The sequence below is a fragment of the Carassius gibelio genome, chromosome B23 (assembly GCF_023724105.1).
Source record: "Carassius gibelio isolate Cgi1373 ecotype wild population from Czech Republic chromosome B23, carGib1.2-hapl.c, whole genome shotgun sequence".
NCBI lineage: Eukaryota > Metazoa > Chordata > Actinopteri > Cypriniformes > Cyprinidae > Carassius > Carassius gibelio.
The window spans coordinates 29,439,910-29,465,914 of record NC_068418.1 but is presented as its reverse complement, the minus strand read 5'-3'; the positions used below and the strand labels follow the sequence as shown (position 1 = coordinate 29,465,914).

The 26,005-nt window shown below is 38.8% G+C and overlaps 1 protein-coding gene and 2 long non-coding RNA genes across 6 annotated transcripts; 1 reads left to right on the top strand and 2 right to left on the bottom strand.

Annotated features, from left to right (window-relative positions):
• Positions 1 to 703: 703 nt before the first annotated feature.
• LOC128011070 (PRA1 family protein 3-like) lies at positions 704 to 8,178 on the bottom strand. The gene is made up of 3 exons (XM_052593127.1): positions 7,956 to 8,178; positions 3,113 to 3,330; positions 704 to 1,492 (listed from the first exon to the last, which is right to left on the bottom strand). Exons 1-3 carry the CDS (start codon positions 8,132 to 8,134, stop codon positions 1,317 to 1,319), a joined length of 573 nt encoding a protein of 190 aa, XP_052449087.1. The 5' UTR covers positions 8,135 to 8,178; the 3' UTR covers positions 704 to 1,316.
• Positions 8,179 to 15,575: 7,397 nt separating this feature from the next.
• On the bottom strand, positions 15,576 to 25,995 carry LOC128011477 (uncharacterized). The gene is made up of 2 exons (XR_008182564.1): positions 23,609 to 25,995; positions 15,576 to 19,494 (listed from the first exon to the last, which is right to left on the bottom strand). It is a non-coding gene; the product is annotated as an uncharacterized LOC128011477 (long non-coding RNA).
• LOC128011478 (uncharacterized) lies at positions 17,674 to 18,632 on the top strand. Of its 4 annotated transcripts, none has more exons than XR_008182567.1 (4): positions 17,674 to 17,845; positions 17,904 to 18,099; positions 18,216 to 18,389; positions 18,448 to 18,594. It is a non-coding gene; the product is annotated as an uncharacterized LOC128011478 (long non-coding RNA). The 4 variants fall into 4 exon arrangements; XR_008182568.1 differs by having other exon boundaries at positions 17,679 to 17,845; positions 17,904 to 18,157; positions 18,274 to 18,367; positions 18,484 to 18,632; XR_008182565.1 differs by having other exon boundaries at positions 17,679 to 17,845; positions 17,904 to 18,157; positions 18,274 to 18,389.
• Positions 25,996 to 26,005: the final 10 nt, after the last annotated feature.

Here is a 26,005-nt window from a genome sequence, read left to right as displayed (position 1 = left end):
TTTTCACAAGACTGCGATGATGCATTTAACGTTCATAAGCGTTGTAAATCCTCTGAAGTTATTTTTTTAAATATGTACATTTATAACACTATTCTTTGTATTATACTACCTTTGCATAAAAAACAAACAAAAGATAACTAGTTAGAATCATCGGTAGCCAATGACTTCAATAGTTTTTTCAATAGTCTCTTTTGTAAAGCATGTGAACTGTGCGAGAAGTGCTAAAATGTAAATGTGAACCTTGTATGCAATGCAATATAATTTTTGAATAAAAGTATTATATTTCAAAAGTGTATATTTGTAAAAAATAAGGCTTTAATTTGAAACTAGCTCTTGGCTATATCTTAAACCGCTCTGCAGCCTGAGTGCCTGCTTGAGCAGGAAACAAACAAAAAAGAAAGTGCTTTTTAAAATCCACTCTCTTTCATCTATGCTTGATCATGCATTATCAGCAATTATCAAATGCAATTCTTTAAAACCAAATATACAATCAATCTACAAGTCCTCTCTCAGGTGCAGAAAGGGAGCTGAAGGGAAGGTTACTTAAAGAAAATATAATCTGCATTGACATCTGTGACTGAGAGAGTGACACTAACTTTGATCTCAATCCCAAACATACTGTACCTCAATTCATCATGTTTGGACAGTCTGATTCCTGCCAAAGGGGTGTTAACTTTGTACTGGCTCGTATCATGCCCACACGTTTCCACATTCCACCTTTATTAAATCTGTGCAAAACAGCAAACAAACCGTATTTTGTGCATTGATTGCATAAGCATGTAAATGTTTGTTCACTGCAGAGTTTGCATTAGCCAAAGAAATTAAAATAAAAGAAGAAACAAAACATGCAATACACACTCTTCAATCATATATCATTTCAGCTCCAATGAAAACATTTCATTACTATTACAAATGTGCATTAGAAGAACGCTGATCGTTTCACCACAGGGGAAAAATAAGGTATGACCAAATCCACAATATTTCAAAGTGCTTTCAGTGACTTTGTCAATAGAAATCTATTCAAACTTTACAAAGCATACACTTTTTATTCTAATTCATCATGTATAAAAAAATAAAATAAAAAAAATAGACTAAATGTTAATGGAAGCAGGCTAGCACAAGAGTTTGACAGACAGTCTCATACTAGCAAGAACCAAACACAGCATTGTCATCAGTTCCTTGTGACGTGACAAACATGTATGCGTCATACTTTGGCATTTAAAAAGATATTTTGATTTTGGTATTTGGCTGTCAAACACAAAACAACTCAAGAAGAAAGAGTGGCGGCATGTAGTGGACACTGAGGCGGTTGATGCTCAATCTTTCAGCTTGCTCTCCAAGAAATCCTGGATTTTGTTAAATTTCTCTTCTTGTTGATCCAGGAGATCCAGTATGACTCCCATGGGCGTCTTCTTCAGGCCAACACCCTCGATCTTGTTCTCCAACTTGTTCTTCATGCTGCGAAGTCTCAGAGAAGCATGGATGAGGATCACTGCAGGGCACAACACAAGACTTCAGCAACAACACCAGGACAGAACACATACGAGACGTGTGACTGATGACAGAGAAGGCCATCTCTCCAGTATTCAGAGCTCAGTTGCTCTATTAGTGTTTCCAGTGAACGTGCATCTTTCCCAGTAAGCCCAGGGTACAGTACTGGCCCAGTGGATGCAATGCAGTCTTTCCTTTTGCAGGATATTACTTTTTTAAACATTTACATACAATAAATGAATACAATTTGAACATGTAATTCATAGCTATCATTTTAAATCTTGATTTATTCAGTCTTTAGAGTGCACCGAATGTAGAGTTATTTTGAGACCTCATCACACTTGTAGTCATAGAGCAGACTGCGGTGAAAGGCTCATGCTGTGGTTTCAGGCAGAGACGTTTCCAAGAATCTGATCTGCTAAAACTGAATAAAGTATAATTAGATGATGATGTTTTGTGTTGCTATGACTACAAGCAAAACATGCTGCTAGATCTCTGCCTGTTTCTCGCTGTACCCTGAAATCCCCGTGCAGTCTGACTCTGAGCGAGTAATAATCATCAAAGAACCGAGGAGAGATCTGTTGATCATGTCTCTGTGACTGATGTACTGAACTAGCTCACATCCTCCAACATTAAAGCCTTAGTTTACACAAGTCTCTGATCATTTACTCACCTTCATGTCGTTCCAAACTTTCTGTTCAAAAAGAGTCTAAGTCCATACAAATCCCCAAATATCTTTGTTTATGTTCCACAGAAGAAATAAAGTCAGGTTAAGAAAGGGTTGCTAATATTTATATTCTATTACAGGTTTTATATTTTGAATTAGCTTTTATTTTGAAACTTTCAGTTTTAATTTTGTATTTTAGTTTAATTTGGGTAATTCGGTTATATGCTTGTGTATTTTTTATTATTTCAGGTCTAGATTTTATTCATCTCCAGTTCATAATATTAGTGCTTATTTCAGGTAGTCAAGGCTACATTTTCATCTACTATGTTGGCTTTTCTTTAGTTAGCAAAAACGTTTTAATAATTTTTCAGTGAAAAACTTAAACCAGGAAGTGTTTTCTTTTTGTCAATGAATAATTCATAGGAAGGATTTTTACACTTAAAGTAATAAAAGGCATGTGTCAAACATGAGATGTCATCGATAGAACAGCTGTATTATTACAATAAGACATAAATTATACATAAATACTTTCACTTTCTCTGAGTAACCACTTTATATTCATTTGCAAAAGTAATCCTGCACTTTCACAAATAAAGCTTCCTTATTGGTATTAATGGTTTAATCAGAAAACTTTTAAACTTTCCATTGCATAAAAGGTTCCTTATAGTGAAAAGATCAAATTTTTACATTTTTAAGAAAAGTGGTTCTTTTAAAGAACTGCTTACTGAAAGGTTTTTGTCATTAATGGCATGGCTGTGAAAACCCACTTTTGACGCCTTTATTTCTGAGAGTGTGGGTGACAAATATGCCTGTGAACAGAGTATTTCTACAATGGCACTTGTGACCAAACGTGATGCAGCATCCACAGCAGTTAATATCAGTATAAAGTCCTAGAAAACATATTAAAAATGATATATATATATATATAAATAATGATCTAACACTAGTACTCACAGAGCATGGGGAATGTGATACCAAAGAGAAACACCATCACTCCTCCACACAGGGACAACAGGAAGTAGCTGATTCCCAGGACACCCACAACAAACAGGGTGGGATTTCTCTTCTTGAAGTTCTTGATCACAGCTTTATTCTCTCCTGCCCACACCGAGCCCATGAAGACCAAAGCCACGACCGCCCCACCAAGAAACATGCCCAGCGGGTTCAGACACCTGCAAACACCACACCACACATCTAATTCACATCAATTATTCACCATTACTGTTATTATAACACACACATGTATATAGATGATGCATTAAACGGGTGGTAAAACAGGGCACCTAATGTCAGGATGTATTCAGTTGGGACACTCTGTTAAGGGTCATTCACATCAATGAAGATAACAAAACCAAAGTTATCGTTAAAGATATCTTGAGTTATCGTTATTGCTATCATAAGTTATCGGTGTTGCTATCATAAGTTATCGGTAAAGATATCTTAAGTTATTGGTATTGCTATCATAAGTTATCAGTAAAGATATCTTGAGTTATGGGTATTGCTATCATAAGTTATCGGTGTTGCTATCATAAGTTATTGGTATTGCTATCATAAGTTATCGGTGTTGCTATCATAAGTTATCGGTAAAGATATCTTAAGTTATTGGTATTGCTATCATAAGTTATCAGTAAAGATATCTTGAGTTATGGGTATTGCTATCATAAGTTATCGGTGTTGCTATCATAAGTTATTGGTATTGCTATCGTAAGTTATCAGTAAAGATATCTTGATTTATCGGTATTGCTATCATAAGTTATCGGTGTTGCTATCATAAGTTATCGGTAAAGATATCTTAAGTTATTGGTATTGCTATCGTAAGTTATCAGTAAAGATATCTTAAGTTGTTGGTGTATTTGGTTATATTTCAATTATCTGCATATTCAAAATTATCATTATAGTTATCAGTATATTTATGTTAGTTATCAGTATACTTCTCAAGTTATCGTTATAGTCTAACTTCAGTATGTGTTTATAACAAATATAATGTTATTACGTTGGTGTGTCTGCTAATATAATTGTCATTCTTGGTGTAAACTGGCATTTTTAACCAGCGTTTTAACACTGAATATTGCTATTCTTGCTGTGAACAAATAATCTGTGAAAGTTACAAGTTAAAAAAAAAATGTTTTTGTAATCTTCAACAATAATTTTTACTGTTTTTAGAGTTTACTGTGAAACAAATGTCCTTTTATAAGTGAGGTCACTGATATTTTGCGACAGGTAGGATTCAGCTAATGGCACTTCCCATTCGTTCATATGGTATCTGTAAAATAGGGCTGGTCCGAATACCATTTTTTGAACTTCGAAGCTTTGGTAGTAATTAACACAGAATATTTGAAGCTTCGGAGGGAGGGGCTAAACATATTCTTCTCTCTAATAAAGTCAGGAATCTCTGTGTGTCTGTCTGTCTGTTTGCATTTTATATTATGTTGAGAACCATGTTGCTGCGGACCCAAGGAAGTCCAGTGTCACATTTTGGTGGAATATGGACACGTGACACGTTTAGAATTAATCAACTTTTAATAAACTACAGAACAGCACGAGCCAGAAGTGGCGTGCCTCAGGTGGGCAGGGATTATATGCTCCGAGAACGAACACTGCACTAGTGATACAAAACACACAGGTCTGTTAAGAGCTAAAGTTTTAATATAGACACATTATTGTTAGGCTGGGCTTCTGAACTTTTTTTTTTATGGCTGCCGTATTCTCAAGTATTTTCCAGTTTTTTAAGCCAACGATAATAGCCTACTATAGGTGTACTACTCACAGAAGTGGTGTAGACCATTTTCAAACCACACATGTGGCACACCGCCTTTGTCTGAGGTCTTCAACATTTTTGTCTTCTCTTAGAGATGAACTGAATCACAACGTTAAATCATGGAGGATTTATATTCAAGGTCGAATGAGAACCGTTTTGAGGGGGATGCGAGGTGTTTTCGAAAAAAATGAAGAATATTTGAATCTCAGAACTGAAAATTGAATGAAACCGGACAAAAATCGAATAATCGTATATTCTGGTCCGGGCCTACTGTAAGCTGCAATCAAGTGTTGCACAACTCTGACTGAAAGTTAGTGACAGCCTGTGATTGGTTAAGACACATGTGATCCAAGTTAGCGGTTACGCTTTCTCCAATAGTAAGTAATACAGATCCTCTTCTCCTAACAATAATATAATCTCTGACCACGCCCTCTATGGCTGCATAATTAATCAAAATTAAATCACAAGGGCAATAAATCGTGATTAGGCGGAAGCTGCGATTGTAATGCACAGAAGCACAGTTCTGTGATCAACAGTAAGTCTCCACTCGAAGGCCAGAGGGCGCTCTCTTGCTGAAAATCCAATTCAAAATCCAATCCAATTCAACGTAACAAATAAATACACGACTACAACAAAATATGGTTTATCTGAGTTCTTCTTATTATAATTTCCATCATAATAAAGTATAATGAAATGCTAATCGACATATTCATTATTACTGCTTAGAATACAGTGAAATATTGTGTGCCTTAATTATTCTGTTTGAGAAGCCACATAATCTCACAGAAGTGTTTATTTTAAGTGAAGTGAGTTTGGAGTAAAAACGTTATTAAATGTGCTATTTTCACGTGCTCTCAGATGGAGCAGCATTTACTACACCGAGCCGTAGTTCACTGAGAAGATACGCAAACAGCTGTCATTATCGCCAACGATTTTGTCGATTTCATAATCCTACGATTATACCTGATAAGCAGGTGATGTAGATTTAATGATTTACTGCTGATTACAGAACTGGCTTTACTGACTAAATGTTCATGACAATCGTGATTAATTGCGTTTGATTAATCGTGCAGCCTAAAGCACTCTTAACTAATATTCAGTTTAAGATGGAAATATGTCACTACACTGAAATAAAGTTGGTAGCAACGTCCGGTTCACAGAGACTTAAAACTGAAGTTAATTAAGATTAAAACAATTTTTATGTTTGTTTAAAACTTAGTTTTTAGAGTGTTACTTGCATGCTATTATATTTCATTTACAGGGTATAACAGGGCTGAAGTGCCTTGGGGTAAAAGGTGTCTTTGATATTATTTTCCTCTAAACCACTAGAAGGCACATAAACGTGGCGTAACACTTTCCAAAACATCTGCTTGTATTTTTTGTCTGATCCTTGACGCGATCGCGTGCAGCAGCACAAAGTAGATTCTGTACTTACTTGATCTAATATTTTATGTGTTTTTAAATGTTGTAGATTTAAATAGCAAATGAGAATCACTAAAATTAAGTAATATATTTTGAGACAAAGGTCTCCTTTATGATTTTCAGTTTTGTTTAAGATAACTGAAGCAACTATTTTTAAATAACGAAAAAATATGTAAAATTATGGTACTTGGGGTTAAAAGCGCCCGCTGTTGGGATTTAAAGCGTGCAGTAATTATCATGATAATTAATAGATGGCTGCCTTTTCCATTTGTTGACATGACATGGTTAGATTCAGATGGTAGATATCATATATTATGTTGGGTGCCCATATTAGAAATAATCACCATGTTTAGAATGAAACACGATATTGATCATATTATTTTATAAAATATAATTTGTTGTTACTACTGTTAACATATATTCACTTATTATTGGATCTCCTTCAATACAGTATCTTTACTTATTAAAATCATTTTTCTGTATTTTAAAATATATTTTCATATTAATGTATTTTAATGACAGTATATTTGTTGAAAAAAAATATTCCTTTATTTTTCAAAACAAGCAGAAAAATGTACAAACTTTAAGTGATTGTTTTGAACAAGTATAAACTTAGACATTATTTAAGTATTTGTATGTTGTACCCTTGTGTGGGGTGAAAGTGAAAGTGAAAGTGAAGTGACATTGAGCCAAGTATGGTGACCCATACTCAGAATTTGTGCTCTGCATTTAACCCATCCGAAATGCACACACACAGAGCAGTGAACACACACACACACACACTGTGAGCACACACCCGGAGCAGTGGGCAGCCATTTATGCTGCGGCGCCCGGGGAGCAGTTGGGGGTTCGATGCCTTGCTCAAGGGCACCTAAGTCGTGGTATTGAAGGTGGAGAGAGAACTGTTCATGCACTCCCCCCACCCACAATTCCGTCCGGCCTGAGACTAGAACTCACAACCCTTCGATTGGGAGTCCAACCCTCTAACCATTAGGCCACGACTTCCCCATGACTTCCCCAAAGGCCACTGATAAAAGGCCCCTCTTGCCACCTCATACACGTATTTAAGATTTTTAAACAAAATAAACAACTTGAATGATTTATTTTCACACAAAATCTGTTGCTCCTAATGTTCAATACAACGTATATATATTTTTTGCAACTATACATTTCAGGAACAGTGAATAGCACAACTATTATATTTAATAATATTTGTATTTATTTACTCGTGGGACTTTTAAACATGTTAGGTAACATGTCACGGTACTCCGGAATCCTGTTTGTATCATTTGTCATAAAACGAGCTGCGTTTGTAAGAAGTGAAGCACATTCCAGAGGCTGCAGTGACTCACTGATTCCAGAACAGCACACAGAGAAAGAAGGGTGTGTCCAGCTTCAACACATCCCTCACAGCGACACAAACACTTCTCACCACTCCTTACAGTCAACGCATTCAATGGAGGATGAGTTTGCTCTAGCCAAACTGCGTACGACATTTATTCAAGCTTATACAAATAATAAACACGCACAGCACTCTGGACCAATGTTTGATAACAGACTGAATGATGCCTACAGTAGTAAACATAAATGATTAAGGCATTTAAGACCTTTACGTACCCGACAATCAGAATTACAACGATAGCGGCTGCAAAGTAGTTGGTCTGATAATAAAGCAGATTGCTGATCACTCTGTTATTCCATTTGCTTAAATCAGACACATCGGGTTTGGAGAAGCTGTCAAAACCAGGGAAGAAATCCCCCCACGGTCTGAAGGGCGCGAGCTCCATCCCTGCCATGATGACTGTGAGCAAGGGCTGGACAGGAATAGATTAAGACGCGTTGGGAATCGAGAGTCGACTCCTAGGATTCGAATCAAATGGAATCGACTCCTCATTCAGAGCCGTTTTCAGTCCAACAAGGCTATGGTGCCTCTCTGAAGAAGACTGCAGCATCAAACGAAACCTTGCATATCTCGGCTGCTGCGTCATCAAACGTGGCTGAACGTCGATCCACGAAAATGATCTGAATGACGTGTAGTACTGAGCAGTCATCCGTTTGAGACCCATAGTGAACCATACTTGCATTAATTCGCATCTTGCTTGCTAATAGTGTTAGAAGTCTAATTCTTTTCGACGATTCAGAGCTTATTTTAGGGTAGAATATGGCTTATGTTGTTTACATTTTGAGCGTTGCACGACGTGAACGATGATGTTTATCTTATTTTCTTGTAAATTTCTAACCTTTCTATCAGCCAATAATAATTCTGATAAAAAGAGTTGAAATAAACGCATGTCCACTGCTGAGCTGTGGTTTATGACTATCATGCACAGATCAAATTACAATTTATAATAAATCATTGATACACAAATCACTTTTTTTCTTTTCTTTTTTTCTTTTTTTACAAATAAAGCTTCATATTGTGAGAAGGCTACGTTCTACGAACTTTATCCTGCAGTCATGGCGAAATTAGATCCAGTTTAAAAAAAGAATCGAAAACAACAGTGGGGAATCGACTCTTGGAATTGATTCCCATTGATTCCAGTACCATGAATCAGAATCGGACTCGATTCCAAAAATCTCGGAATCGAACAGTCCTACTGCGATCTCTGACGCAAAGCGATGATTAAGCACGTTGACTGAGCGACGTTCACGTGACACATAGCAAGAGTAGGCGGGGCTTGTGACCAAACCTGTTCTATGGTTGGTCAAGAACGATGAATCAAGTTAATAATAATCCTTCTATTTATTTATGTATTTGTTTTAATAATTAACTGCTAGCAACGTTTCTCAGTGTTAAAATTCGATTGTAGGCCTACATGTTTATTTTCTTTTTGCTGACAGGATAGACCAATCACAGTCTTAGTGACATTTAATAATGTATTTTATTATATTTATATAATTTGTATTATTATATGTATATATACACTACAGGTTAATCTCAATAAATTAGAATGACATGGAAAAGTTCATTTATTTCAGTAATTCAACTCAAATTGTGAAAATCGAGTATTAAATAAATTAATTGCACACAGACTGAAATAGTTTAGGTCTTTGGGTCTTTTAATTGTGATGATTTTGCTTCACATTTAACAAAAACCAACCTACAAAAATTCATTATCTCAACAAATTAGAATACTTCATAAAACACACACACACACACACACACACACACACACACACACACACACACACACACACACACACATATATATATATATATATATATATATATATATATATATATATATATATATATATATATATATATATAAACCTTTTTAGTCAATTGTTGACCTTATGGAAAGTATGTTAATTTACTGTACATGTACTCAATACTCGGTAGGGGCTCCTTTTGCTTTAATGACTGCCTCAATTCGGCGTTGCATGGAAGTGATCAGTTTGTGGCACTGCTGAGGTGGTATGGAAGCACAAGTTTCTTTGACAGTGGCCTTCAACTCATCTGCATTTTTTGGTCTCTTGTTCCCTCTCGAGAACGGTCTCTCGACTCCCTTCCTTCCTAACCTACCTGAAATCCTATTGCACAATGCCAGTGAAGTTGCAACTCTCACTGGCCAATGCCAGACAATACGGCAAATATGGGCGGGGCCTCGCCACTATATATTGTGCCATGCTGGCAGCATAACCTCTGAATCTTCCTCTTTCAATTATCCTACGAGACAGCTGTTGAGAAGACGCAAGAAGACGGATTTCCCTCTTGGCGTTCCAGCATGTCGAAAGTTTGCACGCTGTGTTCATGGGGCCTATCGAGGCCCCGTACACCCACGAGTTCTGCATCCGTTGCCTGGGTCTCGCCCATGCGGAGGCAGCACTCAACGGGTCAGGCTGCCCACACTGCGAAGAATTCTCAGTGCGGGTGCTTAGGGCCCGGAAGAATATCGCCCTCGGTGATTTCTCTCGGCAATGTCAACAGCCGCACGTGGGCGACCGCGCGGAATGGCGCAATTCACCTCCCCCCCGCTCTCCAATGTGCTTGGAGGAGGATCTTCAACTTGCCGCTGGAGCATTGGAGATTATTTCATTCGGTGCGGCAGGGGACGACGATTTCGACGAGGCGCTGTCCCTAACGACGTCCGAGAAGGACTGGGCCCGCTCTCCAGAGGAGCGCTCTCAAGTGGAGGAACACGCTGCATTCCAGGATGAACTCATCCGGATTCTCACTAAGGCCGTGAGTGGTCTAGGCTTAGAGTGGGAATCCCCCGACGAACCAGCTAAGAGCAAGCTGGATTCTTGGTTCCTTTACTCGGGCCGCCGAGCTGCTGCTCTGAGGAAACGAGCCCCATTCCTCCCAGACCTGCATGACGAGGCGGGTCGGAAATTTTAACCAAAGTCGATGGAGTGGAAGCCCGTGGATATACGCGCATTCCGCCCGTCGAGGAATCCATCGCTGTGCAGCTCTGCCCCTCCTCTGTTTCCCTGAAGACAGGTGCTACGCTGCCGTCAAGGCCATGTCGTTTGACTGCACATGTAGCGGACAAAGTGTACGCGGCCTCGGGAGAAGCAATTTCTGCTCTGCTCACGCCCAGGTGTCAGGTGTCGGACCTCCGCAGCCGCGGCTTGCTCTCGACATCTCGCACACACACAATTCAATCATTCAACAGAAGATTCCCGCTCCCCGCTGATCGGCGAAGCACGACCCTCCCTAACACACAGCGCTCCCACTCGTCCCGTGAGTTTTCTGACAATGACCCCGGTACACAGAAGCATCATTCAAAATGTGTCTTTTTGCGAGCGCATGGCGATCCATTCCGGGCATTTCGGCTTGGTTAAGAAACGTCATAGAGAACAGCTACACGCTTAAGTTTCGACGCAGACCACCCCGGTTCGATGGCGTGGTCATGCCGACGGTTCCGGCTCACAACGAGCGGGTTCTGAGACAAGAAATTCTCAATCTCCTTGCGAAACGTGCGATAGAAGTGGTCCCGCCGAGCGAGAGAGAGAGCAAGTTTTACAGCCGGTACTTTGTCGTTCCCAAGAAAGGTGGTGGTCTCCGTCCAATATTAGACCTGAGACCCATCAACCGTGCGTTGTACAAATGCGCTTTCAAAATGACAACGCTAAAGCAGATACTGGCACAGATCCGACCCGGAGATTGGTTTGTTTCGGTGGACCTGAAAGACGCATATTTTCATATCCCGATCGCCCCTCGTCACAGGCGCTTTCTGAGATTTGCGTTCGAAGGCATAGCATATCAGTTCATGGTGATGCCATTCGGGCTAGGGCTTGCGCCTCGTACGTTTACGAAATGTGTGGATGCAGCACTTTCCCCTCTGAGAGCGAGCAGAATGCGCATACTGAACTATTTAGACGATTGGCTGATCTTGGCACATTCAGAGGATGTGCTCAACAGCCACAAACGCGCTCTGTTACGTCACCTGGAGAGTTTGGGTCTCTGTGTGAATGTACAAAAAATCGTGTTACGCCCCAGCCAAACAATCATGTATCTGGGGGTGCAGTTGGACTCCAGGAGCCAGGAGCGCATACAAGATTTAATGTCTCTGCTCTGAACCCATTCAGACTGGTCCGTCCCGTAGCACTGAAGGAATATCAAAGGCTCTTGGGGCGGATGGCTGCAGCCGCAATGGTCTGTCACCTCGGTCTACTCTATATGCGCCCACTCCAGTTATGGCTGAAAACACAAGTATCGAGAAGGGCGTGGAAATTAGGTCGTGCCCGCATTGTGGTCACTCGCAGGTGCTTAAGCGCGCTGAAACCATGGCAGAACCCCGACTTGTACCAGCGCGGTGTCCAGATGGGTCTGGTCACGCGGCGGAAAGGGGTAACGACGGACGCGTCGACGACGGGCTGGGGAGCTCATTGCGATGGCTTTCCGGCTTCGGGCCACTGGACAGAGTCAGAAAGAACGTGGCACATAAATCGCCTTGAGCTGAGAGCGGTTTCTTTAGCCCTTCAGAGTCTTATGACGCAAATCAGGGGGCACCACGTGCTGATTCGTACAGACAACATGACGGTGGTATCGTACATAAACCGCCAGGGCGGAGTACACTCGAAAGCCCTGTACAGCCAGGCAGCACGCCTTTTGCTGTCGGCCGATCATCATCTGCTCTCCATTCAAGCAGCGCACATTCCAGGATGCCTGAACAGTGGCGTGGATATGCTTTCAAGGAACGGGATTCCTCACGGAGAATGGAGACTGAACCCTGGGACAGTGAGGCTGATCTGGGAACAGTTTGGGAAAGTGGAGGTGGACCTGTTCGCGACAGAGGAGAACACGCATTGCCCTCTGTTCTTCTCGCTGTGGATGCACTCACAATGCCGTGGCCGAATGCCTGTCTGTATGCATTCCCCCCGCTAAAGATTTTGTCACAAGTGCTGAACAAAATCAGAGAGGAGACAGTGTTATTAGTCGCTCCGTACTGGCCGAACAGGCCTTGGTTTCCCGATCTTCTAGAAATACTAGATCTCCTGTCTCAGGCAGACGGCTCAATATGGCACCCCAACCCAGAATGGTGGAAACTTCAGGTGTGGATGGTGTGCGGGAACCGGTAAACCCGGGTTCGTTGTCTCACCGCATGATGTACACGATTGCGTAGGCGCTAGCCCCTTCTACGAGACGCCTGTATGCTTGTAAATGGGCAGTCTTTGAGAGGTGGTGTAAATCGAATGGTCGGGACCCGGAAAGCTGCCTCGTGTCTGACATTCTGGATTTTCTGCAACAACGAATGGACGGCGGTTGTGCATCTTTTCCTTCCACTCAACTTTCTGTTAAAATGCTTGGATACAGCACTCTGTGAACAGCAAGCTTCTTTGGTAATGAATAGCCGGGTTTCCACTATCGAGCTTAAACCGGGCGTACTAGTGCGTGCCAGGGCTAGTCTCGTTTCCACTGTCACTTCCGGTGCTTGATCTTGCCTCGCTGGGGCTTCCTCGGGGCCAACAGCCAGGGTTTTCTGGCCCTCCGAAAACCTTGGGCCAAAGCTGGCCAGCTGGGGCTAGAGGAGGGGTTATGAACAAAGGAGGAGTTTCTCCGCGTCTAGAGTGCGTCAGCGCAGATCATTTCAGAAAGATAACCACTTTAACACAAGCATTAAAGACGTTATAAAATAAGTTGAGATAAAAACTCAGAGTGTTTGAAATAATTTATTCCGATGTGAATTATAATCACTAAACAAGGCAGAAATATTTTAAGCAATGTAAAAGACTGTGCACGCTAAACATTAACGTTAACAAAGTAAACATGGTAAATGCAACCAGTTGGAGAAATCAGACATCAGCTTCTTATTCTCTATCACAATTGTGTATTTATTTAGTAATTTATACTGTCATAAATCTCGTCTCAAGAGTTTAGCTCCTCGTTTCCTATCATAAAAGTATAAAATGTTTTTGTTTTGGAGCTTTTATAAAAATACAAATATTATCATTCATTCTTAATGTGACGTATATAGGCTACTGTGGCTACAAATAAACAGAAACAGACTCTACCGAATAAGCAGGCTATTTTAAAATGCGTTAAAAATAAATAAATAAATAAAATACAAATAAGTGTATTTCAGTGTGATTAATTTTGAGTCCTGATAAATTAAATCAATATGATCAATGTATCACTTATTCTATAGTAAAACATTGATGCTTTTGAATTTGAATATATAACAAAGCATGCAAACAAACAGTCGCTTTTATAGTGTGTGATCGTGCATGTTCCAGTGACTTATTTCTTAGTTTTCTGATAACTTCTCTTTGTTGGTGAAATTATGAGGTTGCGTGACGTTGTTCTGAGAGGTGTGTAAAGGGCGTGTTTTAGTGACGAGCAGCGGAGCTTCAGGCTACACTGTGGAAACCCTGCGCTATTCTGGCCTTGGTGCTACTGGCCCGAGGCTATTGGCCATGCCCGGCCCACTTTAAGCCCTGGCTCGCACTGGCCCGACAGTGGAAACACAGCTAATGTTTGTGGCTTATCCTCCTTGTGAAGGGTGTCATTGATTATCTTCTGGACAACTGTCAGATCAGCAGTCTTCCCCATGATTGTGAAGCATAGTGAACCAAACTGAGAAACCATTTTAAAGGCTTTTGAATTTATTTAATACACAAGTTTGGCAATTTGAGTTAAATTACTGAAATAAATGAACTTTTACATGACATTCAAATTTATTGAGATGCACCTGTATATTATAAATTATTATAAAAATTGTATTTAAAATGTAAAAATAAAATATTTACATTTTTTTTTCTGGATTTCTTATTTTTTCAGATACAAATTTTCTTTCATTAGATTTAGATATAGGAGTATACATTTTAGTTTACCTATATCCCCAGTAAGAAGAAGAATGCCCTGAGATTTGGAGATTGGTTTTTGTGAGCCACCGAGCGCCCGCTGGCTGAAGATGAGATTTATGTTACACACAAAGATATAGATTTAATGATTTGTTATTATAATATTTTTGCTTTTATTTTATTATTATTTAAAAGGATGAGCTATTTTTATTTTAAAAAAATTACATCAACAACATAATACAATTTTAATATTTTTTATTGAGATTAAGACTAAACAATTATTTTGAGATTTTAACAATTTTATAACTCTGTATGAATCTGTAAAATCAATTTAAAATCATATTGAAAATTATAGCGCTTTGCATTATTGAATTAAGAGATTCTTTTAAGTTTGCTCATCAGTTATGGGGTCCCCACTTTTCATTCAATTGACAGTAATATATATATATATATATATATATATATATATATATATATATATATATCATTTATACATTCTTATATATATATATATATATATTTTTTTTTTTTAATTTAATTTCATATTTCATACTTTTTTATAAAAGATTTAAGATTTTTTTTTTTTTTTTTTTTTATACAAATATTATTGATTATCATCAGTCAATTGTACAAATATACCCTGTTCGGTGTGTGCAGGGATTATTCAGTAATATTCCTACATCACTAAAAATAAATAAATAAACAGAAAATACTATACATACAGGCACATAACAACATAACTAAATGTTTTAATTATTTCAGTCTACAATTTGACATTCATAAACTATTCCTCTGACATATTTTGATGACACATGATGTGTAAAAAAATTGTTTTTCTGAAAATTTTAGACATTTAACGTATTTAAAGTATTATAAATGCAATCTCTGACAGGACTCTGATATAGGGGAGTATAATCATCAGCAGTACAGTCATACATTTATTACAGGTCTATACAGGGTCAAAATCAACAAAATACAAGCTCACACTAGGGTTACGCAAAAGATTTAATCAAATAGGACAAACATACAAAAAGCATCACACAGACTTGCATAAATACATACATTAACATTTTATATTAAAAACCAATATATGTCAACATACAGGCATGTAAAGCAGGGTGAAATATAATTGAGCTTCTGTGTATCTGATCTTCCAGAAGGCTTTGGTGCATCTTTTAATGTGACATATCAGAATAATTATGATGATGACTGATCACTGCAAACAATATTGTAAAAATGTATTTTGTGAATTAGATTTTTTCCCCCATTTAAATTTATATACACAAAATCAAAACCACTAAGCCACATGAAAACACCACAGTTATTCAGTAATCTCTCACATGACAGAACAATGACAGCGTGTGAAGTTTATTCTCACCGCCACTTTGTGTTTTTATCCACTACAATCCCACTAATCAAAAATAAACCAGATTGCACACTTGTTCATATCCCAAATTAAAAACACTGACAAATCAGGGAAAGAGTAATATTTTCACAACATTTAGTCAACAAAAGTATTTATCATTTGCAGTCCAACTGAAATGGTAGAAAGCTTCTCCCACACAGTATAAAAATAATAAACCCATAAGCAGTAAAATATTTATATGCTCTAAATAATGGTAATCTTTCAACAGTTCAACGCTATAAAAATAGTTTAAAAATTATTCAGTAGTGAATTACTCTAGAGAATTATTTTCCTTTAAAAGATCATTCAGCAAACAAAACTAAATGGAAAACAAAAAACAAACTCTTTCATGGAGAAAAAAGCATTCTACTTTGCAATGGATGTTAATCAGAGGTTTGGAACAAGAACAAAACCAAGATCATTTTTGTGTAAAGGTGGGAGATTTTAGTATTTATCAAATCTAAAGTCCTCCAGACATCTGTTAGAGAAGAACCAGCACCAACTTAAATTCCCAGAATTAGCTCTGCACCACAAACAAACCTCTCTGTGTGTTATGAAGGCCACGGGGGAAGTTTCTATGAAATCTTTGAATCTGGGCTCTTTCACTAATGCACCGAACAAAAGCAAACCATTGACTCCATTTGGACCCAGTTCTGCAGCCAGATTTAGGCACTTAACCTACAAACTTAATCCGAAAAGCAGGTACTGTATGATTTCTAACTTGTACACACAATACCAAAGTAACTGGGAGAGAGCAGCGAGTCCCTTTCATATTATTTGGCAACTGGTACACAGCATCTATATGATCCGACACAATGTGTGTTAAGACAGGGTTCAGAAAATAAATGAAACAACAAACTGGCAGTTTGAGTCTTGCTTTCACACTACAAAAAAAAAAGATTAACAGACGGCCACTTTTGATTGCATGCCTACAGTTTTATTTCTGCCCTTAGGCATCAAATGCTTCAATGACCAATTCTTTGAAAATTCGCAACATGCATTTTCACGACATTTCAATGGGGAAAAGAATATCAAACTCTCTCATCACACTAATAAACACAGGTGCAAAGAGAGCAACGGTGCTCAAACCCAGAAAGAACTTCTACTGTTGTCAGTTTAAGGACACTTAAAGAATCGTATGGTTTCATATAAACTACGTGCTGACAGACACGGTCGAGCGCAGTTAACAGATAACAGAGCAGATCACTCAAAAGCAAGGAAAAGGCCACAAAGTGATGAAAGAGTGATGTTTCAACACTTTTCACATCAAAACAGAGCTTCAGGGCTTCATAAACTTCTCTATAGCTCAGTATACATGCACTTTTAACTTTCTCCTGCACTTAAAACCTCTTCAGATTTTTTGATAATTTAAAACAAAAGGCTGGCTTTCATTGCGTTGAAGATAAAATCCACACTTGCACAATGTCATAGTAAAATATTTAATAAGCTCCAAGGCTTTTGCAACTGAAACTAAAAGCGTTATTACTTTGATATGTGTTATGGATTATATCGATAACCGTAAAGTATCAATGATAAGCACCAAGGTCCCAATCTTCAGTAGCCCCTCACTGCAGAACACAAGACCCAGGAGGTGTGGTTGGATCCACATCTAGGGGGTGAAGACTGGTAGGTTTAGGGGCGGAGCTGGGTGCGTAGAGATGAGTGGTCCATATAAAAACATAATCACCTCATTATTCAAGGTTAGTTTATGTGTGGGTTCAGGAGTGGAGATGTGTGGTTTAGGGGTGGAAATGGGTAGGTGGAGATTGGTAAGTTTAGGGTGAAGATGAGTGGGTTTAGGGGCAGAGATGGGTAGGTGGAGATTGCTAAATTTATGGTTGAAGATGGGTAGGTTTAGAGGCAGAGATGGGTAGGTGGAGATTGCTAAATATAGGGGTGAAGATGGGTAGGTTTAGGGGCAGAGATGGGTAGGTGGAGATTGGTAAGTTTAGGGGTGGAGATGGGTAGGTTTAGGGGAAGAGATGGGTAGGTGGAGATTGCTAAATTTAGGGGTGGAGATGGGTAGGTTTAGGGGAAGAGATGGGTAGGTGGAGATTGCTAAATTTAGGGGTGAAGATGGGTAGGTTTAGGGGCAGAGATGGGTAGGTGGAGATTGCTAAATTTAGGGGTGAAGATGGGTAGGTTTAGGGGCAGAGATGGGTAGGTGGAGATTGGTAAATTTAGGGGTGAAGATGGGTAGGTTTAGGGGCAGAGATGGGTAGGTGGAGATTGGTAAGTTTAGGGGTGAAGATGGGTAGGTTTAGGGGCAGAGATGGGTAGGTGGAGATTGCTAAATTTAGGGGTGAAGATGGGTAGGTTTAGGGGCAGAGATGGGTAGGTGGAGATTGGTAAGTTTAGGGGTGGAGATGGGTAGGTTTAGGGGAAGAGATGGGAAGGTGGAGATTGGTAAGTTTAGGGGTGGAGATGAGTGCATTTACAGGTGGAGATGGGAAGGTGGAGATTGGTAAATTTAGGGGTGGAGATGGGTAGGTTTAGGTATATGTAAGTTGGGAGGAGTTGGATCTGGATCCAACCACGCCCCCTGGATCTTGTGTTATGCAGTGAGGACCATCTCCCAAACCTGGCCAGTTAGGCTCTTTAATAGTCCTGGGTCAGCATTTGAACCCTTCTACAAAAATGGATATCAATCCTTACAGAAATAGACCATCTAAGCCTGCAGGTGGAGCCATCATCTAATCACCTCAACCACAACACCAACACACAACAGCTCCACCTCAAACATTGTCGATACAAATTATAAAACGATTATCCTCGAACAACAACATTCACACGCAAACGAGACACTAAATTCATTATCAAAATGTAAAATCACACAGCTCAGGTCATTTAAAAGCTAGGTAAAAACGATTGGTGTAGCAGTCCTTCGCCACCTCAGCCTCTTCATCCTGGGGTTTGTCACTGAGCTTCATAGTAGCGTATAGGACTGAGGGGCTAAATGTGAACAGTTAACAAAGGACACTTCTCAAACGCTTCGGTCCACACCGTGTGTTTCACAGAAAGCGCAAAAATCACGGTGAATAGGATTTAATTGTGTTAAGGGCTGGATAAATGCTTCAGAGACTTTTTTGTCGATCAGATCCTGGACTTAAACCACACAACTCAATGAGCAAGTGTCAAGCCAAGTGCAACATCTTCCCTTCACGTCAATCACAAAACCCTCAGAAAACATCTCAGTCTTGCTAAAAGTCACAAGCATATGGATATAATGATTGATTATAAATCTAGAGTTCATTTTAAAGATGCAGACAGGAAAAACAGGAGACAAATAAAACCTGAACCATGCCGTACAACTAAGTTCTTTAGTTTGTTCCTGTGGTTCTTTTTGCGGTTATCAAATCCGTTTCTTTTCTAAAGTTCAGAGTGGAAACAGAGCATCACATTTTGGGCACCTGCTCTCGGTTTCCTCTTACGAGGCTTTAGATTTTCTTGCTCTTGGTGATGTCTTGTCATCTGGTTTCACGACTCCATTGACTGAACCCCCTGTCAAAGACAAATTAAAAGATAATTTGGTTAAGAAAACACAATGACAGAGATTTCAATGCCAATACAGGTCTGGTGCTTAAGCTTTTTCTGGTAGTAATTTTACAACCCAAAAGGGAACTAATATGATACATCCCACATGAAAAACAAACAAACTATAGTAAAACTATAGTAATTTATAGTAAATAACAATAGTAGCAACATAGTAGCAATATACTAGCAACCAAATAGCAAAACCCTAGAAACCACCCCAGGCACTAACTAATTAACTAACTAACTAACTAACTAACTAACCATCTATCTATCTATCTATCTATCTATCTATCTATCTATCTATCTATCTATCTATCTATCTATCTATCTATCTATCTATCTATCTATCTATCTATCTATCTATCTATCTATCTATCTATCACTGAAAGACGATAATACCTTCAATACATCCAAATTTCAAAGTTTTCAGACTAAAACTTTAAACGTTTTTTAAAACTTTCTGGTCCGGCTTCCTAAAGCCAAATTAAAAAAGTGTGTCAATTTTTTTAACCATATTATAGTAAAGTAATATAAAATTAATATAAACAAATTCCTTTACCCAATACTCTTCTAGGTTTTCTACAACTATAGGGTAATATACTAAAATACTAAAACTAAAAGTATACTACAGTATTTATTACAGTTGATCAGTTCACTATACCGTAGTTAATACAGTGTTAATACACTTTACTATAGTATGGTTCAAAAACTCTATAGTATTTACTATAAATTACTATAGTATTTTTTCATGTGGGATGCTCCAAACATTCAGGTATCTACCATTATCTCGCCTAAATGGACACGAGAACCGAACAGAGCAGGTACAGGACTACGTAACACCAGGTTCACACTGTGTCTGTGGTGTGTATTGTTTCTGAGCCCATGTTAACAGATCAGAGCGTTCACACTGCACACGGTAAAAGATGCGAAAAATGTGAACAGAAAAGGTTAGAAATAGAAAAGTGTGAAAATAATATGTAGCGTATGAGCATAGAGAGATTTGTGAGTGCACAGGACACAGTTTGAGCGAGAGGGGACACATGTTTTAAGTGCGGGCACTCTCTCCGGGCGAGTGTAGCGCGTGTCAAAGGAAAGGAAATCCGCTTGCGAGCGGAGAGATTCACACTCATGCTAGCGGTGGGTGATATGAGCTCAAATTTAGGACTGGGTGATATATCTAATGATATGATCATGCGCATCCAGTCAGTAAATCTGGTTCAATGATTTTTGCTAAAATCGCCATCACCTGCTTTTAAATGGGGCGGCATTTAACAGACAGAGCCATAGATCACTGACAAGCTACGCAATATCTCTTTCATTATCCCAGATGAATCGCCTTCGATAATGAACACAATATTGCGTAGTTTGCAGGGATGGAAATTAACTTTTTTTACCACCGGCCACTGTGGATTTCTAAATCTACCAGCCACTCAATGTTTTTAACAGCCACTGTCTTGTCTTTAACCGATAATGTGTAACTGCATGTGAAAATTAATACTACAAGATCGACAACACTTATTAAATACTGACATTTTCTCTTTCAGTAATGCTCAAAAATGCTGCCTATCTAGGCAGCTTACTAGGCATTGAAACAGCCGACACTTGCTGAAGCAACTCGTTCTCTCAGCTCGGTAGCTCAACCGATGATACACTGCACTCAACTTTTTTAATGCACAGAAACATTTTTGTGATATTATAAACCGTTTTCGTACACATTAATAATGTTGTTCTGTTGTTTATTGCTTTTTGCACATGTAAAATGAATCGCCGGGAAACAAATGTTAATATTTTTAACGGGTCACTGACACTTATCCTTTCTAATTTAATTAAATTCTAATTGAAAATAATCTTGTCGGTTAACAGTTAATAATCGTTTAACGGGCATCAGTTATCGGATACATAAATAGAAATATTGTAAAAGTAAGGGATTGGACATAGTTTTTTTCTTTTATTGTGCCACTATTTATTTATTTTTTTAATTGCAAACATGCAACATGAGGTAGGCTTGTATGAATTAAATTAAATAAAATATTGTATGTTTGAGTTGGCCAGTGTTTCCAAAAAAAATTTCTGTTGGGCATCCTTTTGTAGGGAAAAATATTTTCAAGTACACCCTCAATGTCTTTTTTTTTTTTTTTGGAAAGTTACTTATGCTCACCAAGGCTACATTTATTTATTAAAATACAGTAAATACTGTAATATTGTGAAATATTGTCAATTTAAATATCTATTTGAATGTTTTAACATATAGGCCACTGTGTTCGTGTGATCAAAGCTGTATTTTCAACATCATTCCTCCAGTCTTCAGTGTCACATGATCTTCAGAAATCAGAATAATATGATGATTTACTGCTCAAGAAACATTTCTGAATATTATCAATGTTGGAAATAGTTGTGTTGCTTTTTATTTTTGAGAAAACAATTTTTTCACGATTCTCTTATGAATATTTTAAATGGTCTTTTGCAGGGCTGTAGCTGGGGTGAACATGTTTAATTTGTATGTTTGTTCTGTTTATTTGTGCTGTTTACACAATTTTTACGATTTTTCAAGTTTGTAGGTGTCCAGGTACAGAACCCGAATAATCAAATGTAAAGTAGCACTCTTCACACACACACACCCCCTCCGTGCACACCGCGTCTCCATGAGCATGAGTATTCGACTGTTGAAAGCAAGTTCGCGAAAAGTTGGTATCTCGATCTCGTGAAAACCTTCACACAAGTGGTATACAAATATTTTACATTCTGAATATAATTTTGTCAGTGTGTTAATGTCGACCTGAGAAGGGATTGAGCCTTCTTTAGAAAGTTAACTAGTCAAACCCACTTTAAAAACTAATTAAAACTAAACCGAATTTGAAAACAAAAAGTCAAAACGAAATACAAATTAAATGTAATAAAAAATGCAAAACTATAATAACCTTGATTCAGACACCTTCAACATTTCTCACATCATCACAGTTTATTTGCTATAGTTTAGAAAATGGTAATAAAATATGATAAGAACTCAGAGTTAAACTGTGTCAGGACAGATGAATCTTGATAATGTCAGATGACTTTGATAGAAAGGTATGTAATGAATTATAATTGCGCACAGAACACTGCGCGGGAGCTGAAGTCTTCTTCTGTTTGCTTGTTTAAACTGTGATTGGTGTTTGTTCGTTCAGATGAAGGAGAGCTGGGATCGGTGTTGTACTCAGTTGAGTTTTTCTGCATCTTTTGTCTGAAATCTTTTCCCTCCACAGAAGCCCGTCGCTAAACTAGTGAATGAACTTGCGCTCCCTGGGCGGTTCAGTACAAAAAAGGAGGCGTGTTCTGGCGCAAACAATCCCTGGTGCTATTTTGCTGTTCCATTAAACAATTGCGCCACTGACCAGAAAAAAACTAGTCTAAAGTCAGTGGCGCGTTGCGCATTGTTCATAATGCTATTTTAGGGGCGCATGCTTGACCATAATGTATAGCATGCACAGCGCGCATACACTTTGCTCATGTAATCTACACAGATGCAACAGTTATTTCTACAAATCATAAATTGTTACACTAAAAAAATATTAACACATGAGATGACGGAAATCATGACGCTATTTTGGGTGGGTTTCTCCCATCCCCATACAACACAACTTTCTCTGTCTTTCACTGCTCTTACAAGAACATCAGTCTCCTCGGCTGTGAACCGCTCCTGGCGTGCGCCTGGTAAATACGCCATAATAATAGCAATCCATAATGGAACTTGCGCACCTGCTTTTAAAGGGAATGTTGGATGACGCTCTGATTGGTTTATTTCACGTTACGCCCAAACCACACCTATGAATAATGAAGCTATTTCAGACCAACCCATTTTAGATTTGCGCCGGGCGCAAGAGCCATTTATCCCGCCGGGAAAATAGCAACAGCGCCGAGACCCGCCCACAAAGTTACTTGCGCTTCGCGCTTTGACACTTGCGTTTCAGATCGTTAAAATAGGGCCCATAGTGCAACACTTGTGAATAGGCTGAAGAGTATGGTCTAGAGTACTAAAGATAAATAGGGTTCTTTCAGAAAGTATTCTAATCTCCATGCCAAATCACTTTCAGGAGAGACTCACCCCGAGAGTCCTTCTTGCTGGGTCTGCTTTTCTGGCCGACAGCTTTCTTCTTGCTGGCTTGGATCTGAGATTGTTCTCTCCACTTCTTCAGCTGGAAATTGATGAATTTCCACATCATCCAGGCCTGGGTCAGGCAGATGGCTGACAGGCATGTCATCCTAAAAGAGAGACCATCATTCACAAATACTTCAATATAGCTTCAGAATATCTCACATTTGAGTCCTACCCTCACTGTTCGATGCTTGGATGGGAGGGCTGTCTAAGTCACATCACCTAACCATTGCATATATGTGACCCGTCACGGAAACCAGTGACAAGTCGGCAGCACAACTTTCGAGCAAAATGAGAAAGAAGTGTTTTTTTTTTTCAAAATTGGTGATTTTCGTTTTTTTGCAGAATCTGTTAGTTGATATCACAAAGAAGCCTCTCCGTGTTTGCAAAAGCAGTATTGGTATATTTAAAAGTGTACATTTTGAGGTTGAAATCAGGTTGTTTGTCGGAGATTCTAGCACGCAGTAGGGGCGTTTCATTGTCTGTCTGTATTTCCATACTGAATAAGCCGGCTTTTGTTTCTTTAGTTATTGCCCCCGCCCTCCGAGGGAAGCATGGCTACTTAGTATGCAGCGCTCTGGCCAGCTCTAGCTGATATCAAAATTCAATGAAGATGTACGCCGCAAAGATGAACGCAGACGAGCTGAACCGTGACCGTTACACCGAAAATGTTTTGAAGTGCTTCTTCGACAAGCCGGATGCTTATAAACAAGTGCTCACTGATTCTGAAGACGATCTGAGCGATGATGAAAGCGGCATAATAAGACTGTAATATCCCTAATCTACAACTTAGCGAAGATGATGATGATGAGGAAGAATGTATTGGAGTATGGCTGGGCGATATGACGAAATATATCGTCTGGACGATAGAAAATGTCTATCATTTTATATAAGGCTCTATCGTTTACGCCACGATAAGGCGTTTACGGCAGAATTTTACGTCAAGATGCACCTCACGCAACGGCCTGCCCATGCACGCTGCAATACATAAACAAACATGGAGGAAGACGGTAGTAGACGCAACAAGATGACCAGCCAACCCAAACCGAGGAGCTTGTACCTAAAAGAGGGGCGACTTCTGTTGCATGGACGCCTAAAACGGATGAAAAGGTTTAAATGTTTTTAACTCGATGCGGTGCGGACGCGCCTGGAAAAAACGCACCGCGCTTCCATTATGACCGCGCATACCGCGCACCTACATTGGAAATAACGAACTTGAGCGCGCAAAATACTCAATAAGTGAACGGCTCCACAGGCTTTTACCCGTGGCACAGATGGAAGGAGATCACTTCTGCTGTTGCCAAGCATATCTACACGGTCGATAATAGCGGGTTGAAATATTTTAATGTCAGGTGTTAACATGACCAACAGTCTTGCTTGAAAAAAAGGTTCTAAATAAAATAAATATTTAGTCCATACTTCCTTTATTTGTTTTGTATGTCATTTCAAACTGCATTTCCACATTGCAATTTTATATAGAATATTCATAAACGGAATTAACAGAAAAATTGCTATATCGTTATGTATATCGTTATCGGGATATGAAATTTTGGCCATATTGCCCAGCCCTATATTGGAGTCATCGAGATCTGCGAGAATACTTTTGTTTCTTATGGGGTGAGTTTCCATAAACATCAAAGTTTGTCGTCTTGTGTTCATTCTAAGAAAACGTAAGAAAATGTTTAGTCCTTGTTTATACCTTCCCATATCTACCTATTGTTATTAGCTAGCTCATCGGTTATCACAGAATCCTGTTAAAAAAAGTCCTAATGCTACACAATGAAATCAATTCACCAAGTTTTATGTAGAAAACCAGCAAATAACAAATAAAATTAGCATCAATATGTACTTTTTGTTTACATAAACATTAAAATAATAACATTAAAAATGATGGGCACATTTGAAAGATTAAAGATTTTTTATAAAAAGATAAAACTCACATATTTCAGCCTCTAAATCATTTTTATAAAAGTCAAAAAAGATAAATTACTGACATTTACAATGCACATTTTCCTTTATTATTAATAGTATGCGGTCCGATTTTTCCCGTTGTGTCTGTCGTTGCTATGCAGGGGGTATGGCTTATCTAAATGAGATGTGAATGAGCCCCATTGTCACTCGCAGTAGTGAGAACTGCACAATCTTTAAAGGCTATTTTCTGCTTTTTGAGCTTTTTTGAGTGCCTACCTTCAAATGGCCACAACTTCTCCAAATATTATCAGATTTCCATGTGTTACACATCGTTGGAAAGCTTGGAGACTACACTTTCAGAATCTGTGAATAACTCAAAATGCCCCAGAACCGACTTGTGTCCCTACTTTCCGTGATTGGTCACATATACACAAC